The 17,789-nt window shown below is 46.6% G+C and overlaps 1 protein-coding gene across 2 annotated transcripts; it reads left to right on the top strand.

Moving 5' to 3' along the window:
- Positions 1–5,191: 5,191 nt before the first annotated feature.
- On the top strand, positions 5,192–17,532 carry stard15 (StAR-related lipid transfer (START) domain containing 15). Of its 2 annotated transcripts, none has more exons than XM_030739503.1 (6): positions 5,192–5,467; positions 13,737–13,884; positions 15,364–15,467; positions 15,766–15,883; positions 16,412–16,464; positions 16,541–17,532. In XM_030739503.1, the coding sequence occupies exons 1-6, from the start codon at positions 5,321–5,323 to the stop codon at positions 16,754–16,756; spliced, it is 786 nt and encodes a 261-aa protein (XP_030595363.1). In that variant the 5' UTR covers positions 5,192–5,320; the 3' UTR covers positions 16,757–17,532. The 2 variants fall into 2 exon arrangements, with proteins under 2 accessions (XP_030595363.1, XP_030595364.1); XM_030739504.1 differs by lacking the exon at positions 5,192–5,467 and adding an exon at positions 5,561–5,683.
- The last annotated feature ends 257 nt before the right edge of the window (positions 17,533–17,789 follow it).

Genomic DNA, 17,789 nt, shown 5'->3' with positions numbered 1-17,789 from the left:
GAGTTTACTATGGGGTGGGGTGGGGGTGGGGGGGCGCATATCGGAAACCCGACAGATCCGTAAATACTCTGAGCAAAGCATAAAAAATGCTATACTGATCACGTGTCTATCGCAATACATATTGCTACTGATTTATTGCCCAGTCCTAAGATGTATACATTGCATCTCATACGCTGTCAACTCTGTTAACAGCATCACGTGACCCTTACAGTAAAAGTTTTCAATTATTTTAAAACCTGACCTCGAGCCCTGCACCTCCCTCTCCTCTTCCGTCTCCTCTGAGCTGCATTGCTACTCCTAAACATACAAAATGGTTTCAGAGATGAGGCTCAGCTCCTGAACCTAAAGGTGGCTCATTTTATACTAAACGAGACAAAAATCCACTTACTGGTCACCATGGAGAAGCATTTCACCAATTCTAGTGGGGTGTTGTACTGCACCTGGCAACCTAAACATAACCTAACCCATACCCTTATAAGTACTGTGGAAATAATGATAAAATTATTGAAAATTTATCTTGAAAAAAAAAGTCCTCACCTGTTCTTTCTGGATCTATTATAATTAATATGGTTTTTAAAGCTGACTTCACACCCTGAAGCTCCACCTGTCTGTCCTATTTTTTCCATGAATCAGTTCTTCTTATGATCAAATTGTTTAGTTTTATATTTAAAAGTAACAAGAGGCTAATACATATTTCACTAATATTTCAACTAACTTAAGACCTTGTCTGAGCTTCTTCAGCCTCTCCACCTTTCTTTGCTTCAACTGAGTCATTACTCTGTGTACTACCATTCTCCTGATAAGATATCATTACACATATGTAACATGTACTGCCGTACATGTTGATAAATTATGATCAGGTGTTGCCCTTGTGTTGTATGGCTGTTACTCACACTGATGTAACTCTTTTTAAAAAACAAAGTGAGTCCTGCTGCTGTTTCAGCCTTTTTCATTGGTGGGGGCATTGTGCTGACATGAGATAACAAACATGTTGGCTAGTGTAGCTAACTTCTAGACAAAGTTAGCAGTTAAATACTGGACGAGTGACCATCCCAGGATTAAGATTTGGTTTCTATATATGAAAGTAAACTGACAACAAGATGTTATAAACAGCCATATCCACGACAGACCGTTTTACCTCACTCAAGAGTTTCTGACTCCTGCCGCTGGCTCCCAAACACACTGTTCAGAGGGGGGCGGGGGGGGAGCGCAGTGACATGACGCTATGTTGCGCCTTCAAAATAAAAGCACGCGAGTTACAGATTTCGTATTTTTTTCCTCCGCAGTGTGATTTTTGGGTAGGACAAATGCACTTGTCTCCAATATTGGGGGGACGTGTCCTACGCCTATGAAAGCATCTCTGTATTTCAACATAAAGTCACTCTAAATAATCACCTGTTTTTCAGGCGTGCCACTTTCTGAAGGACAGAACAGCACTTCATCGAGACCATGCTGGCTGTATAATAACGTGCACGCGTTATTCCAAATAAAGACCTGGCAGAGAAGAAGTCACCACCTCGGAAAGGCTCAGAGCACCCACCTCCCACCATGGTAGGAGGGGGAGGGCCACCAAGCATCTCTGCTGTGGGCTGCTGAGCTGAAGCTGGTGAAGAAGAGTCTGATGAAGTTCATCTCAGAGCGTTGTCTCATAATCACCTATGGGCCAACTTCAGAACACCTCTGCAAAGTAAAGCTGGAACCATCTATTTACATGAAAATGTATTTATTTAAACTGTAAAACCGATCAGCGTGATTGGATCATTCAGTTAATCAGTCAGCATTGGTGGAGCCTTCACGGATCCAAAGTGACCCTCTGCCACAAATCCAGCTTCAGATCTGAACCAGAGGAGGAGGAGGAATTGATGATGGACCACATGGGTCCATATATCTGTTTCCTCAGTCCACGCACACACACACACACACACACACACACACATACTGAATGTGTGATATGTGACACAGGCACATATTTCACATTCAATCTTTGTGCAGATGAAGAAGGTTTCAGTGTAACAGCTGTGATCAGTTTTTAAATCACCGATGATGATGATGATGATGTGATGGTGATGAAAGTGTGTAAAAACTGTTTATTAAACTGGTTAGAACATTAAATTAGTTTTAGGCTGAGGCTGGAGCTTAAACACAGGTAACAGAGTGTGACTCAGGAAGCTCTGGCTCATTTCTCTCTCCATCTGCTCTCATCGTGCTCTTCTTCTTTTCTCAGGCTGCAGAAATAACTGATGAATGTTGCGTCTGCCCTTCCTCTTCCTCTCGTGATGACACTATGAAGAACTATTTTTACATAACATGTGAACTTAAAACTAAAGTGAAGAGACGACACTCCTTTGGGACCCAACCAACATTCTTGTTAGAACTTTGAGTGCTCAGAGTAGAGTAGAAAAGCGCTATAAAAGAATCAGCCCATCTACCAACTCTCCAAAGAAGCCATAGGTAATTTATTCTACTCATTCCCAGCTCAAACTGTCTCTGACCCAGAGTGGGCGCTCCACCCTTTTCTGGCTGCGGACCATGGCCTGAAACTGAGAGGTGCTAATTCTCATATCCACTACTTCACACTCTGACCCACACACACACATGCACACACACGTGTGTGTGTGCATGTGTGTGTGTGTGTGTGTGTGTGTGTGTGTGTGTGTGTGTGTGTGTGTGTGTGTGTGTGTTCATTTGTCATGAAATGTACTTGGTAAAGAGGGTGAGAAGCTGCAACAACGACCCCTGGAGCCAGAGACAGACCCAGAAACCCAGGCCACCCACAGCCCCCCATGAGCACTGAAAACCCGAGACCACCGATGACAACCGTGCGCAGAGAGGGAAGAGGACGGAGGTCCCAGTCGGGGCTCCCACGGCCAAAGGGCAAAAGTCCCAGAGGACCAGTAACCATGGGCAGCCGCCCCCACCAGAGGATGGTCATCCCCGCATGAAACAGGGGAGGGCCCCAGGACCCCGGGCGCCCAAGAACCCCCCCCCCCCCCCCCCCCCCGACTCCAAGCAGAAACAAAAGTTGTTTCCTTCGTTACAGAATCCAGTAAATACATAAATAACATTACATTTAAATAAACAGTAGAATCACTAAAAGAACAGAGCTCTGTTAAATAAAATAAAATGGGAACAAAATAAAACAGTAAGTAGGAGCGCTGTGAAGGCAGACCGATGGTCCCTGAGTCCTCTAACACGCACTAAACAGTAACAGTCAGCAGGGGGCAGCACAGGCCCACACAGGCCTCACAGCGCTCCTCAGCGTGAAGTCTAAGGTCTCATTACAGCAGCTCTAAAATATGTCACAGTACCAACGGCGGCACGAAAAGCTGCTCCATGCTGAATCAGTGACACGTGATTTTAAATGCAGCTCTTAGTTTGTACAGAAGAAAGCTCAGCAGCCGGAAACAGCTGTACAGGAAGCCCACTGAAGCAGTCTCACAGTGGATGTCCTTCACTGAGCTCCTCTCTGAGTTTGCACCTTTTAAAAAAAGAGCTGCACATAACCTGCGTGTCAGGACCTCAGCCGAGTGTGCGGAAATAATAAAAAAGATGAAACAAAGAGGAAATAAAGTCTCCAGCAAACCAAAAACTGGCAATAGTAAAGTTTTTTTTTCACAGACAAGTCACAAAGCGCTGTACAACAATTAAACACAATATCAGAAAACAAATAAAACACCATGTTAAAAACATATTAACATTACCATATTAAAAAGAATAATGTCAACAGAAAGCCTGATTAAAGATGAACTGTTTTTAAAGACTCCACAGTCAGCCAGACGGAGCTGGAGTCTGTTCCAGCACTGAGCACATGCTGCCAGCAGGGGGAGCACTCATCACAAAGCTCCCTCATGTGAACCCGTCATGTATCCGGTAAAAGTGTCTCTGGGATCAGAAACCTGTTTCATTGTGAAAGAGCAGCCAGCTTGTGAAGATTCATGCTGTGAACATGAGACTCTGCACAGGCTTTATTTCAGCGTCTCCTCCTCCTCCTCTCTGACCTTCATCGCAGACTCAGTTACATGATGGAAACTAACAGCACTGATACTTGATCTGTCTCACTCACACACTTTGCTCCGCCCACTGCTGCACCTAGACAACAGGTATCAGTTACTGGTGCCTTCAGGAGCTTCTGGAAAACAGTCAGAATTTGAGGGAGCAGCTGATCACAGCCCCCCACCTGCTTCTCCACCTGGATGTTTTTAGATACTCGGCCGCCTTCATGTCGATGCGATGGAACTGACTTCCAGGAAATAAATAACAAAAGCTCAGTAGCCACATCTCTGGAGCCTATCCCAGCTGGGGGGGCTGGAACCTATCCCAGCTGTCATAGGGCGAGAGGCAGGGTACACCCTGAACAGGTCGCCAGCCTGTCGTAGGGCCAACACAGAAAGACAACCTTTCACACTCACATTCATGCTCTCATTCACACCTAAGGTCAATTTAGAGTAGCCAATCAACCTAACCCCAGTAAGTGCATGTCTTTGGAACTTGGGAGGAAACCAGAGTACCCGGAGGAAACCCACGCAAGCACAGGGAGAACATGCATACAGAGAGAGAGAGAGAGAGAGAGAGAGGCCTGGGCCAAGGTGGAATCGAACCCAGACCTTTCAGATGTTATTCTAACTGTGAGGCAGCAGTGCTAACCACTGCACCACCATGATTAGAAATCCATAACTTTGATTTTAATAGCCTTCAAACAGTGGTCATTTGACCACAGCAGCCTGGGGTCTCACATTTCCAGAAGTACCTGAAGGCAACACCCTGCAGAGCCGTCCAAAGATGGTCTGTGAGGGTGGATAACTCACTCTGCTCTGAGTCAGGGCCTCATGGAGCTCAGAACCCCCCCCCCCCCCCCCCCCCCCCCCCCCCCCCTCCGCCTTTGTTTATCAGGGGTATTCAGAGTTGGCTGGGAGGCCGCAGAGATGTGAAAGGTTAGAAACAGCAGACAGGAGGCCGCGAAGAACAGCTTTCAGTGTCACAGCGATGAGTGACCGCAGCAGACCGAGCCGCACTGACGCTCACTGCCTTTTTGATGTACTTTCCACCACGGCTACACCTGTCAGGCAGGTGCACCTGTTGAACAGGTGGCTGAGACTTGTGGGTATTGTAGTGTTTGGAGCAGATCGGGTGTTGCTGGTTTCCAGCAGCAGAGTGAGAGCTCTTGCTTTGCGTTCTTTCTGTGCGGTGAACGCAGATAAAAGCTGCAGCATCGGCCGCTGCCGCTCACATCCCCCCCGGGACCAGAGGCAACCTGTCGGCTGGTGAGAGTGTGGCGCGCAGGCGCAGTCAGGTGTAAAGGTTGGTCGTCAGCTGATCGGAGATGCCGGTGCAGATCCCGGACGACTCGGACTTCTGTTCGTTCAGAGAGCAGTGTCTGAGCACGGAGGGCTGGACGAGCCGCTACAACAAGGGAGGGGTGACGGTGTGGTGTCGCGAGGAGGACAGCAGCACGGTGCAGAAACTCAAGGTGAGCCCCTCGTCACTTGCTAACGCTTTTACTGCGAAAGGACCGCGCACCTTCACAATAAAGGTAGCAAAGTCGCTCACATCTGCAGGACCAACTGAGTGCATGAAGCGCACTGCACGCCTGGAGTTCTTCCGGCGGGTTTGAGCTGAGAAAAGGACGTTTAACTGCACAGGAAACGGCAGAGCCCGCTCAGTCAGTCGGTCGGTCGGTTGCTCGGTAGGTCAGGAAGCAGCTGGTTACAGCGTGGCTGTTTTTATGTCATCTTTTCAGAAACTGATTTATGTGATTGCGGTGATTTGAAGTATTTCCTGTCACCATGGTAACCCACAAAAAAATTCCAGCAATCATAAATTAATCAATATTCCAGCTGAGCTGCAGTAATAATCAGGTGATGTAAGTACATTGTACGTTGTACTCAGAGTTCTGTTACTGCAGAGGTACTTTGTCCTTTCCTGTCAGATTACTTCTATTGTCTCAAAGACACTGCAGCTGGCAGAAGATCGATCGACCATCGCTTGATCAGTGAAATCTGATCACTGATTAACATTTTTGGGGCTCTTTTTAAAGGTGGAAACAGGAAACTACTCAGTGAATCCCCTGTTGGGTTTTTTTTGGTACAAACAGGTGAACTCTACACCGTCAGAGGGTGGAGGCCTCATTAAACGACCAGCTGTCAGAGGTCCAGGTGCATTGTGGGTAATGTAGGAGGTTTCCTGTGAGAAAGGGCTGCTTCATCTGAACTCGCATTACTGTTCAAGCATGACTCTGGCCACCTGACAGATGTCACCTGTACCTGCCGGCCGTCTCCTTTGTGACTCACCTGTCTGCAAACATTCACCCGGCTCTCCTCCAGAACCTGCTCAGCCAGTTTCAGCTTATTGACGACCAATTCGACGTTGATGTGAGGTTTCTATGACGCTCTGTCCTCTCCTCGTCCCCCGTGACCCTCAGGGTAACCTTCATCTTCCTGCCCACCATCTGCTGCACACACTGAAGCACACAGGGCTGAGATCAGCCTGTTAACCTGCTTCCATTCTCTTTGGTGCTGAGGACTGTCAGAGGTCAATTCAAGGTGCTTTATCCTGTAAGGTAACGACCCTACAATAATACAGAGAAAACCCCCTATGAGGAAGCACTTTGTGACAGTGGGAAGGAAAAACTCAGAGGTCAGAGGACAAACCACATGATTTTGTAATGGATGAAAACATTTGTGTAGACCAATACGATGGCTGCTACCTGATGGTGTTTCATTAGAACCAACGAGGGTGAGTGCCAGCCTGACAACTCTACTGTGGTATCAGAGTCGGAGTCACTGCTGACCTCCCAGCTGCTCCAACATGCAGTACAGCTGAGAGCTGCCCGATGTGAGTGTCACCAAGCTTTCAGCTCAAACTGTTATCGATATGAGTGATTGATTGGAATAAGTTTTAGTTTCCACTCTCTGAGCTGAGCTTGTGGCCCATCGTGTGCACGGGGGGCTGCTGCTTCAGTCTCTCGGGCTGTTTGACCTTCATGCAGTTCGGCGGCGTTGGATCGTTCTGATGGCTGCGGTCACATCTGGCTCGCTGTCTTTAACAGCTGCTGGTGGTTTAACCTGTGAGCTGTGCTCCCTCTTTCTCTTCCACTGGTCATTTGTACAGGGTGGAAGTGGCCTCAGAGAGTCTTCACTGTTTTTTATATTAACAAAAGAAAAAACGATTAGCCTGGTGGGAAACTGAAGGTTGCTGGTTTGAATCCCGGTTGAGGCAAAAAGAATTAGAAAGGGCTCATTGGATAAGGAGGTTCCTTCTGTGCATTAAATCTGCACCTTAAGCACATTATGACCCTTCTGAAACCCCACACCATAACTTACACCTGACATCCACCTCCCTGAGCTCTAACTACACGCAGCCCACACTGACCGTGATTGGCCTGTTCCCTACCTTCGACTCCCACTGTGCATTTCTGGCTGCTTCTTCTTCTGCCCCCTTTTTGGAATCGACTCAGAGAGAAACACTATCGCCAGCTTGTGCTCTGGCACAGCAGAGTGATGGAGGCACACCAGCACAGGTATAAAAGCCGCCTATATCATAAGCTCCAGCACAGAAGTACAAAACACATCAGGCTGCTCATCCAGCAGTAATATACCCAAAGTCTGCTATACCAGTTTGAACTGGTCCCAGTATGACAGAAATAAAACGGATGTTGTTTCCATGAAGAAGAATCCAGTGAGGCTGAGAGCAGCAGTCAGGTGTTGTCACTAACATCCACTGCACATGCTCACATTAATATTACCAAACATATGTTTCTAAACATAAACAGCACGGTTATGATCTATGCATGAATTTTACCCAGCATGCTTCTGGTCTGAGCAGTCGTGTCTGACTCCCATTGACACGGCAGGAGGAACAAGCAGGTGTTCCTCCTGTTTTTTATATCCCACCTCTGCTGACTGTCAAACACCTGGGTGAAACCTGCTTAGGTGGAGGCACAGTCACCCTCTACTATGGAGGACACAGAGAACAGAGCTGTGTTTAAATTCACTTTCACAATTTGTGTCCTACATAACAGATTCAAGCTGAGTGCATTCATTAGGATTAAAATTTCACTAGAATTAATAATTTTACATTATTACAATAATATATAATGAGGTTCGGTTAGCTTTACAGAAAAATAGCAGGTAGAAACTTCCTCCAAAGAACTACTTTTACTTTCTTACTTTGAGTACATTTCAGAGCCTGTACTTTTTACTTTTACTTGAGTAAAGAAGTTGACCCAGTACTTCGACTTTTACCAAAGTATTTTTTAACACAAGTACTTGTACTTCTACTGAAGTATAGAATGCCAGGACTTTTGCCACCTCTGACAGTCAGGTAGGCAGACGGTGTGTAAACACAGCTTAGGGTTGTTTGGTGTTCCTCCCACTGCCTCTACAGATCTGTTTAAACTCCATACCGGACCTGCCACTGACATCCTGTTAGATCTGAAAACTAGTTTTCCCATCATGCTCTGTGTGACAGGCCCTGCTGAGTGTTGTGGAGGTTTGAAAGAAAGACGAGACGTCTGACCTCCATGTGGAAACTGTCTGTCTGTGGAAGGTGTGCGCTCACAAGAAGAATTAGTCGGTCAGTTTGATCTGCTGACCCCCCCCCCCCCCCCCCCCCCCATCTGCCCCCTTTCAGGGGTCTGCAGATGGGGGAGGGGGCTGCAGCATGGAGCAAACACATCGAGCTTATGGCTCCAGCAGCTTCAGAGGCAGATTTTTTTTTCTTTCAGAATCAGAAAAACAAACTGCTTTTTCTTCTGTTTTAAAACCAAAATAAAAACATCATTATTGTTGCTAATTCATCCATTAGTTTTCAATATTTCTAACTTTTCATTTCAGTTGAGAAAGTGAAAAATCCAACAATATTCTGCTTTTGTTTTGTTTTCCTTTATTGATGAAAACCTGAAAGCGGAGGAAGGCCAGAGACAGCAGCACTGACAGGTGCAGCTATCTCACCCTCTCTTACACAGGATAAATCTCAATATTCAGTATTGAGATTTAGTTCCCGGCTGCTTTTGTTGAATATCTGCAGGACGTGTGGCTTCTGCACAGTGATAAATCTCAGCAGGTCTGACTCAAAGCTGGATGCTGTGTGGAAGGAGCAGTAACTGAGGTGTTGTACAGGGAGCTGGACACACACCTGTACTTACTCACTGTAGGTGGTGTAGAAATCACTGTAGGTCAAATGCACATTCTTCATCCCTCCGTCTTACTGTTGGCAGGTGGAGGTACGCCGTGAAGACTCAGATATAATAAACTTTATTTAACCCTTTCTTTTTTTTTTTTTTTTGTAAATCAACAATGGGCAACACGTCACACCACAGCAAGAAGGTCCTGAATCCACCACTCAGCTGGGTTCTTCCTGTGTCTGTGTGGGTTCTCTCCAGGTTCCCCCACAGTCCTAAAATGTGCACGTTAGGTTAACTGCTGACTCTAAGTTGGCTGTAGGTGGGGGTGGGAGTGGTTTTCTGTCACTGTGTTCGTCCTGTGACAGGCTGCCGACCTGTCCAGGTGTGCCCCGCCTCTCGCACTATGACAGCTGTGATAAGTAGAAGGGGATGGATGGATAAATGGATGGATGGAATGAAAGCTCTTTTTTGTTACTGTTACTAAAGCTCGTGACTTGATGGTATTTTAAAATGTGAAGCATTCAGTGGGAACTGGACTCATACCTGGGCCACTAATTAGTGTCTTTTTGTCAAAGCTGCTGGCATCTCGTTTACACCGAAGGTGTCCTCTGGTGTCTGAGTCATGACATCATCGAGACGGGCTGTCGTCACACCTCGTCATGTATCAGCAGGTGCAGGTATTCAGTGAATTCCAGGGACGACTTTGAGCTTTTCTCTCTCATGTCTCTTCTCTGGTGACCTGAGGCCAACCACAGGAAGCCTCTCTGTGCGCAGGGGAGGAAGTGTGAGTGCAAGGTGGTGTTTGTTTTGAGCATGCACTGATGGTGGCGAGGATGATGATTTCTCTGTAAATAATTCAGGAACTATTTGAAGAGCAGTGAACCGTTTCTTCTTCTTCTACCTCATGACTAATTTAGACCTGCTGCTGGAGCCAGAGACCAGACAGGTCACATGTTCACCTGCTGATTTACTTCAGAGTCACACGATAATCGGATTCATCTCTGAGTCCAGCATGGCCTCAGATTCAGACAGGAGGTTCTCATCGTGTGGCGGTTTATCAGCCAGAATCGATCAGTTGGGAAAATATTTGGATTTGCTAACGTCTGAAACCTTCCACAGCTTCCTCTGTGATAAAAGCTTCTCAGCAAACATTGACTGAAACATTGACATCAGCTCTCCAGTCCAAACTAGTCATAGTGTCATGGCAGAAAGCAGTTTATTCAATGGAAGTCCAATCAGAGCCTCCTCAAAGCCTGATGGTCAGAGACGTGAGGGCTACTTCCTAAAGCCTGACCCGCAGAGGTCCATCTGCTCCAAATGATCTCCATCAGCTGGTGGGGTCAGTGTTCTGTCATGCTGGTTACCTCATCGTTGCACACAGAGCAAAATACCACCAACCAGCTCATGAACTTCAGGTTGGTCACCACTGCAGTGACTGTCACTATCAGGGCTTAAGGAGCTGTGTGCCAGCTGAAGAGGCAACACTGCATTTCTGGACACTGACATGGCGCGTTTACCTGTTCAGGTGAGATCTGTCATCTTGTGTCACAGATTAAGGTAGGCTCGCTCAGCTTCTGCCACACACAAATGCCATTAACTGTAATTTTCTTGCTGGTGTAAATAAACTGACACCATACGTGACTTCACCCTGCCGGTCCAAGCTGCTGGGGATAAAAACTGCTCTGCAGACTCCAGGAGAGGTTCAGGACTTCCAGCCCAGAGGAATGTCTCCTCCTGGTGGCATCTGTAGTTTATCTGAAGTAAACGAACCTCTGCTAGTCTGACATGCTGTGAAGCAAGGCAGTAGAACTTCAGACCCTGGTTCAGCCTGATCCTGAATGAGCTGAAAGGTTTCCTGCAGGAGAGAGACTGAGTGACAGACACAAAGACTCAGGACTTTATGAATGATTAATGGAGAGCGGCGTTGTGCTGATTGAGTTACACGGAGCGTTTTAAAGCGCTCGCCATCACAATATCTGATGACCGCAGCTCAGCTGAGCCCAGCGCTCCTGTATGGTTACAGCAGCGGAAAAAAAGTGACGTCCTACAGTAACAACAGTCTCACATGACCGCCATGAAACTCTGACCGGTGGAAATCTGGATGCCCGATCTCCTCCATACCTGCAGAGGAAAATTACAGAAGGGAGGGACTCGGTCCTGGTCATTGGTTCAAGCTCCTCAATTCTGCTCACAGCACAGGTCTAAACCTGTGGAGTAAAAATGAAGCAGCAGAGATGAAGCTCGGACTGAGACAGCAGAGCAACAATGAAGAACTGTCCGTGGTCCTGCTCATGATGGATCAGCTGCAGATTACGTGAAAATTTTTAAAAGTACTGACATTGTGTTCCTGCTCCCCAAATCCCCTCGCCCCTATTGATTTGTCTCCAAGTACAAAAACTGAAATTGGGGCGCCTGGGTAGCTTAGTGGTGAAGCCGGCGACCACATACACACGCCGCGTTGCGGTGCGGGCGGCCCGGGTTCGCATCCCGGCCCGGCGCCGATTTGCCCGCGTGTCTTTCCCTGTATCTTTCCCCCATTTCCTGTCTCTCTCCACTGTCACAAAAAGCCGCTGTGGCCAAAAAATTAAGAAAAAAAAAACTGAAATTGGTCCATTTTGGTGGCTGTGGCTCAGGAGGTAGAGCAGGTCATCTGATCAGAAGGTTGGTGGTTTGATTCCTGGCTTCCCTCCGATGCAGCTGTTGGAGTGTGAATGGGTGTGAATGGGTAAATGCAAACATGTATAAAGCGCTCTGAGTGCTCAGCTGGAGTAAAACAGTGATATAAGAACAAGTCGGTGTGGTTGTCCAGCCCACCAAACCAGAGAGGGTCTCATTCCTGTTCAGTGGGGCTTCAGTTAGTTTTAGGCAGTAAGAGGACGTGATCACAGTTAGCTCTGTCTGTCTGCTCCTCTCAGAAACCCAAACGATGCAGGCGTGACGCATCGCTCAGCTGAAATACACCAGGGTCAACAACACAACCGCACAGCAAAGCCGACCACAGATGACCAAAAAACCAGCAGAGAATGAACTGATTACTGCAGTCTGATTATCAGTGACAGCAACACAACAGCAAAGAATCTTCAAACAGCATCAAACCTTCACACCAACATTATTCTCACGTTAAAATTCAGTTTGTCACTTTGAGCCTTTTTTCCTGTGGAAGGAATAAAGACTCAGCCCGATCCAACCATTTATTGTGATAACATATTTAAAGGGAACTGAAGCTGGATGTGAAGGCTAGTCTGAGCACATCAGGAAGTGCTGCAGGGTGAGAAGCTGAGCTGAAGGTCAGCTGCTGAAACCTCAGAACAACTGAGGTCAGAGCAAAGAAAGTGAAGCTGCTGAGGTGCCTCTGAGCAATCCGCCTGATCAGGTGTCTCCTCTGCTAACAGGTCAGTTTGGTTTATTTGGAAAAGTTTCAACAAGAAATCACATGAGAACTTTGAGGACTGCAGTCCTGAAAATGTTTGAGGATGGAGCTGAACTTCCTTCCAGTTAGGAAACATGGAAATCAAACTATTAGCAGCCACAATCAGAGCAGGAAAACCGATGTCTCATCAATAATTTAAAAACTGCAAAATAAATTGACCACTAACAAAAGGCTTCAACCATTACAGGTGTGCAGCGAGGTGCAGGCCAGGTGAGTGGAGACAGGTGGAAAGTAAAAACATGTGGGAGGTTGTTTGCTGCAGGTTTCCTCCTCAGTCTCAAACTGACCCCCCCAACCCCCCACTATACAGTTTCTCTCCAGGATAAATGAGCATCAAACCTTCTGAACCTTCAGCATTTATAGAAATGACGTGAAGCTGTGACTTCTGGGCAGTAGGTCTTTGTGCCTGAGATGTTCGAGGCACTCCTTGATCACATCCTCCTTTGACTGGATTCATGGTCAAAGGCTCTTCTGCAGGATGATGATGATGTTGTTGTTGTTGTTGTTGTTGTTGTTGTTGTTGTGTCACTGCTCCATCTCCTTATCAGACTTTCACACTCTCCAACAGACAGTTTAGCAGCTTCTGGTTCAGCTCCAGGCTCTTTTCAGGTAGGCCGAGTTTCTGTTCCGTTTATGAGGTCCTGGGTTCGATGCTGGAAGTCAAGTTCATCTTTGTGTGGAGTCTGTATGTTCTGTGTCTGTGTGAGTTCTCTCCGGGTTCTCCAGCTTCTACCCACAATCCAAAGACGTGTGTTTATACATTTTCATGCAGTTGCAACAATAATATAATAAAATGGCACACTTATTTATTTATTTTTAAACCTGTCTTGTCCACCAGCTTAAGGAAGCAGAATCATTGTCTGCATGCTCTGTTGTGCCAAACACCATCGCTGTGCCAGGAGGAGCTGTGTTGGAGGCTCCTCTGATTAGTTTCTTTATTTTATTTGCAAGTTTAAATGGCCCGAAAACACCACAGCTGACAGGAAGGAAGCAGCTGGCGGGACAGGGGTGAACAGGAAAGGGGGGGTGATGGCACTCTTAAACACTGTGGCACACCAGCATGGAACCGCTGATCAGGGGAACTGGCCCACAGTGTGGTATGCGATGGATAGTCCTCCGGGTTAGACTTCAGTGTGCTCGGTCCTGACTAACGTCTGTCTAACTCGGGGTCTCTCTCTGTCTCAGATGAGGATAGTGTGTAAGGATGTGACGGCGGAGACGGTGTACGACGTCCTCCATGACACCAGCTACCGCAAGAAATGGGACACCAACATGATCGACACGTTTGACATCGGCAGGCTGACGGTCAACGCGGACGTGGGATATTACTCCTGTGAGTGATGCAACAACACCCTGAAACACACAACTCACCACCACATGTAGAGTCTACTTCAAGCATCAGAACACTTCATTTTATCTAAATCCAGAGGTGGGAAGTAACGAAGTACAAGTACTTCGTTAGTGTACTTAAGTACATTTTTCAGGTATCTGTACTTGAGTATTTTTTTCTGACTACTTTTTACTTTTACTTAAGTAAAGAAGTTGAACCAGTACTTCAACTCTTACTAAAGTATTTTTTAACACAAGTACTTGTACTTCTACTTAAGTACAGAATGTCAGTACTTTTGCCACCTCTGTCTAAATCTTTCTTCACCTGCTGTGTCTGAAAAACCCAGACGGACATTTAAACCTGATGTCTGAAGGTTTGTCCAGAATCATCGTCCACAAGAAAAAATTCAGTCCACTAAAAAATAAAACACACTTTTTACTCTTTTACTTGATGAAAAAAGTTTGATCTTCAGCACAGAAATGTGTGTTTGTGGAGCAGATGAAGCCTTTGTTGGATTTTAAAGAGGACCTGTTCTGATTGTGCTGATTATCAGCTGTACACGCTGTAGACTCTGAGCTGTACTCGGATGACCTAACCGAGCCCTCGATTGCCCACATCTGAATGAACTTTGCAGTTAAGCCCTCTGTCATTTATTTCTCCTCTCACTTCCTGCTGCATGAGGCTCAAACACATTTCCAGCAGTGCTGCTTCACAGGAACAGAGATGAATGCTGCCTCAAACAGGATTTAGCTTCCTAACAGAACGCCTGACTCCAATAATTGTTTCTGACTCCTACATTTATGTTCATTAAAGTTAAAATAATAAGTTAGCCACACTCACAGCTGGTACCACTTAAGCTTCTTCAGCCCCCAAACAGCCATTGCTGCCTCTGCAAGCTGCTTTGTAACCCACCTTGATCCCAGCTGCTCCTTTCATGTGATTTTTGACTTAATATCATATCTGCTGTAACTGATGCCTCTGTTCTTTTGAAGAGCTCTGTTCTGGCTCTCCCTGAACAGATACTGACACCTGCAGGCTGTCATGATCTTCTTTCCCGGTGGGTGTGGAGTCACCCAGAATGGTCTTAGATGCGGATTCTGTTCATAACTTTTATGAACAGTCAGGGAAAGGAGGGGGTCATGATGTTCATTTCTCAAACTTGTTGAGATGCTACCCAGCATCACACATGCATACCCAATCAGAAGGGAGTTACCTTAACAAGGGAGGAGCTAAAACAGCTGTAAATCATGCAAAGCTACACTTGTAGAGTCCAAAATGAGAAATCCAGTGCAGGATGAGCAGAATAGGTCTCCTTTAATCTTCTGAACAGCGATCTGTTTTCAGACATGGCAGGTTAGTGTGTGACTGAATGTTCTACCTGAGAGGGCCTCGACGGTGAGACTGCAGTCTGTGCTGGTTTTTAGATGGCAAAGCTCTGATTGTCTCTGAACCTTCATGGCGCCGTTTGTGCTCTGTTTGAAGGGAAATGCCCGAGCCCACTGAAGAACAGAGACTTTGTGACGATGAGATCTTGGCTTCCACTCGGCAACGACTACATGATCATCAACTACTCCGTCAAACACCCGGTCAGTAGTTTGCTGCTGTTCCTCCATGGGTTTTATACTCATAAAGTAACAAATGGTGCATAAAAAGGCTCAACACAAACATTTTTATTGAAAGAGCAGACTCACCCTGGTGTCTACCATGCTGTACCTGGTATTTCCTGAGTTTAAAAAAGCTCTGTGAAAGTAAGACGGTACTGAAGGACAGTCAGGGCCTGAGCAGTACAGCACAGTATCATCAGCATAAAGATGCACCCTGAGGTTTGATTTAGAATCATGATGTCATTTATGTGATCACTAACTGCTCCTGTGTGTCCATCAGAAATATCCCCCAAAGAAGGACTACGTCCGAGCCGTGTCCCTGCTGACCGGGTACCTGATCCAGTCCAGCGGAGCTGCCAGCTCCACCCTCTACTACCTGACCCAGGTGGACCCCAGAGGTGAGACCTGTGGTTTCCAGATGGTGATGGTATGCCTTGAGGCAAGTCCATATGTGCGCTGGGGTTAACCACAACAATCCTAGACATACACCTGTCTTAGCTGGACCGGGAATGTGAGCAGTCCTCAGCTACAGTGTGTTTCTGTTGGATAATCAGCTGATGCTAGTAGAAGAGCTACTTAGAAACCAAACATCCCATCTGAGAGAAACATGAGAAGATCTAGATCTGAACCTGAGGCAGAAACATCATTTATTGATTGTAAAGTTCGAGGTTATTGCAAAAAAATGTAGGTCCAAGGTCCACAAATAACTTTGTCTGACAGTACAGTCGAAAGAGGAACTGCTGACATGTCAGATGACACAGAGTGTGTGTGTGTGTGTGTGTGTGTGTGTGTGTGTGTGTGTGTGTGTGTTCTGAAACCCACTAACACACACACACTGTGCACACATGCTCTCACTCTGTAAACGTGTTCTGTGTTTCAGTAAATGTTTAAGATCACGCTGACTCGGTGCTCTACTCTGTCTGCAGGTTCTTTACCAAAGTGGGTGGTGAACAGAGTGTCCCAGTTTGTTGCTCCAAAGGTAAACTACCTTTATTCCAGTCAGATCTGCAGAGCAACATTTTGTCTGTGTCTCTGACCCGTCTCGGTCCTCTCAGGCCATGAGGAAGATCTACAAGGCGTCTCTGAAGTACCCAGAGTGGAAGAGGAAACACAACCCGGGCCTGAAGCCGTGGATGTTTCCGGAGCAGAACACGCTGCCGTGCATCAGCGTGTCGGAGCTGACGGTGCAGCGAGCCGACTCTCTGGAGAACATCGACGAGAGCAGCGTGAGCGAGGAGAAGACGCAGCAGAGCGACGACGAGGAGACTTAAACACGGTGGACTTTGTCTGGTTTACTGTTTGTTGGTTTGTTTGTTCAGGTAAACTCATGCTGGACATGTTTCTGACTGCAGCTGCACTCTACACTCAGCTGGACCTCACGAACCTTTTCACAACCTTCTGTCAACTCAAAGTAATCCGACAGGATTGGTTTCAGGGCAGCTAAAAACACGAGCGCGCCCTCACAGCTGTTTCAGGTGTTCTGAGAAGGCCTTTGTTCAGGTTGAAGGTGGCCCGAGTTTCATGTAAGCTTTCCTTGTATTTGTATTGCAGTGAGACAAAGAGCATGCAGCAGAATCCCAGCCCTGTCTGCATGAACTGGTTGTGATTTTAAAGCATCTGTATAGAAGCTACAGTGAGTACTGTGTCAGTGCTGGCAGGGTTGGAGCTGGGTTCAGATGTGTGTGGATATTTAAATATTTACTCTCATGGAAGCTGCTAACAGAAGAACTCAGGCTGAAATGTGTGTAAGAGCTGATTCGAAAGGTAAAATCTTCCACTCTGTAAAACTGTGTGTCTGAAAAAAGTAACCAAACTATAACCATAGTCCTGAGTGCTGCGCTGGGTTCTTGGGTTAAATGATGTTAGTGATGATGTACCTGCTGTTTGTGGGACACCTGGCAGCTGGGTGCAGCATGAAGCCACATCAGTCTTCCTGCAGGTTTCTCACATTTGTTTTCCTGGATGTTTAACCTGAGCAATAAAACCACATTAAATCAGCTCCAGTGTGTGAGTCAGTGTGACCACATGACCTGGATGTTTCAGTCCACCAATCTGCATCATGTGACCACAGGTGAACATCTTTGCTGTATTTGAGCCATCACACTAATGAGGAGCGAGCTTAATGAAGACATCAGCAGACGGTGAGTGAGCAGGAGCTTTTCTGTGTTCTCTCTTTCCATGACAGCAGATGAAAAATTAAAAATTTCTCTGAGTGCTGCAGCCATCATTTTCTCCTGAAGTGGGGTCACAGTACCAGCAGGCTAAGAAGGCATCCCAGTCCTCCCAGTGCCCAGAAAAATCTCC

Source organism: Archocentrus centrarchus, chromosome 10 (assembly GCF_007364275.1).
Source record: "Archocentrus centrarchus isolate MPI-CPG fArcCen1 chromosome 10, fArcCen1, whole genome shotgun sequence".
Classification (NCBI taxonomy): Eukaryota; Metazoa; Chordata; class Actinopteri; order Cichliformes; family Cichlidae; genus Archocentrus; species Archocentrus centrarchus.
The sequence above is the reverse complement of the archived record's forward strand: the minus strand, read 5'-3'. Positions and strand labels throughout refer to the sequence as shown.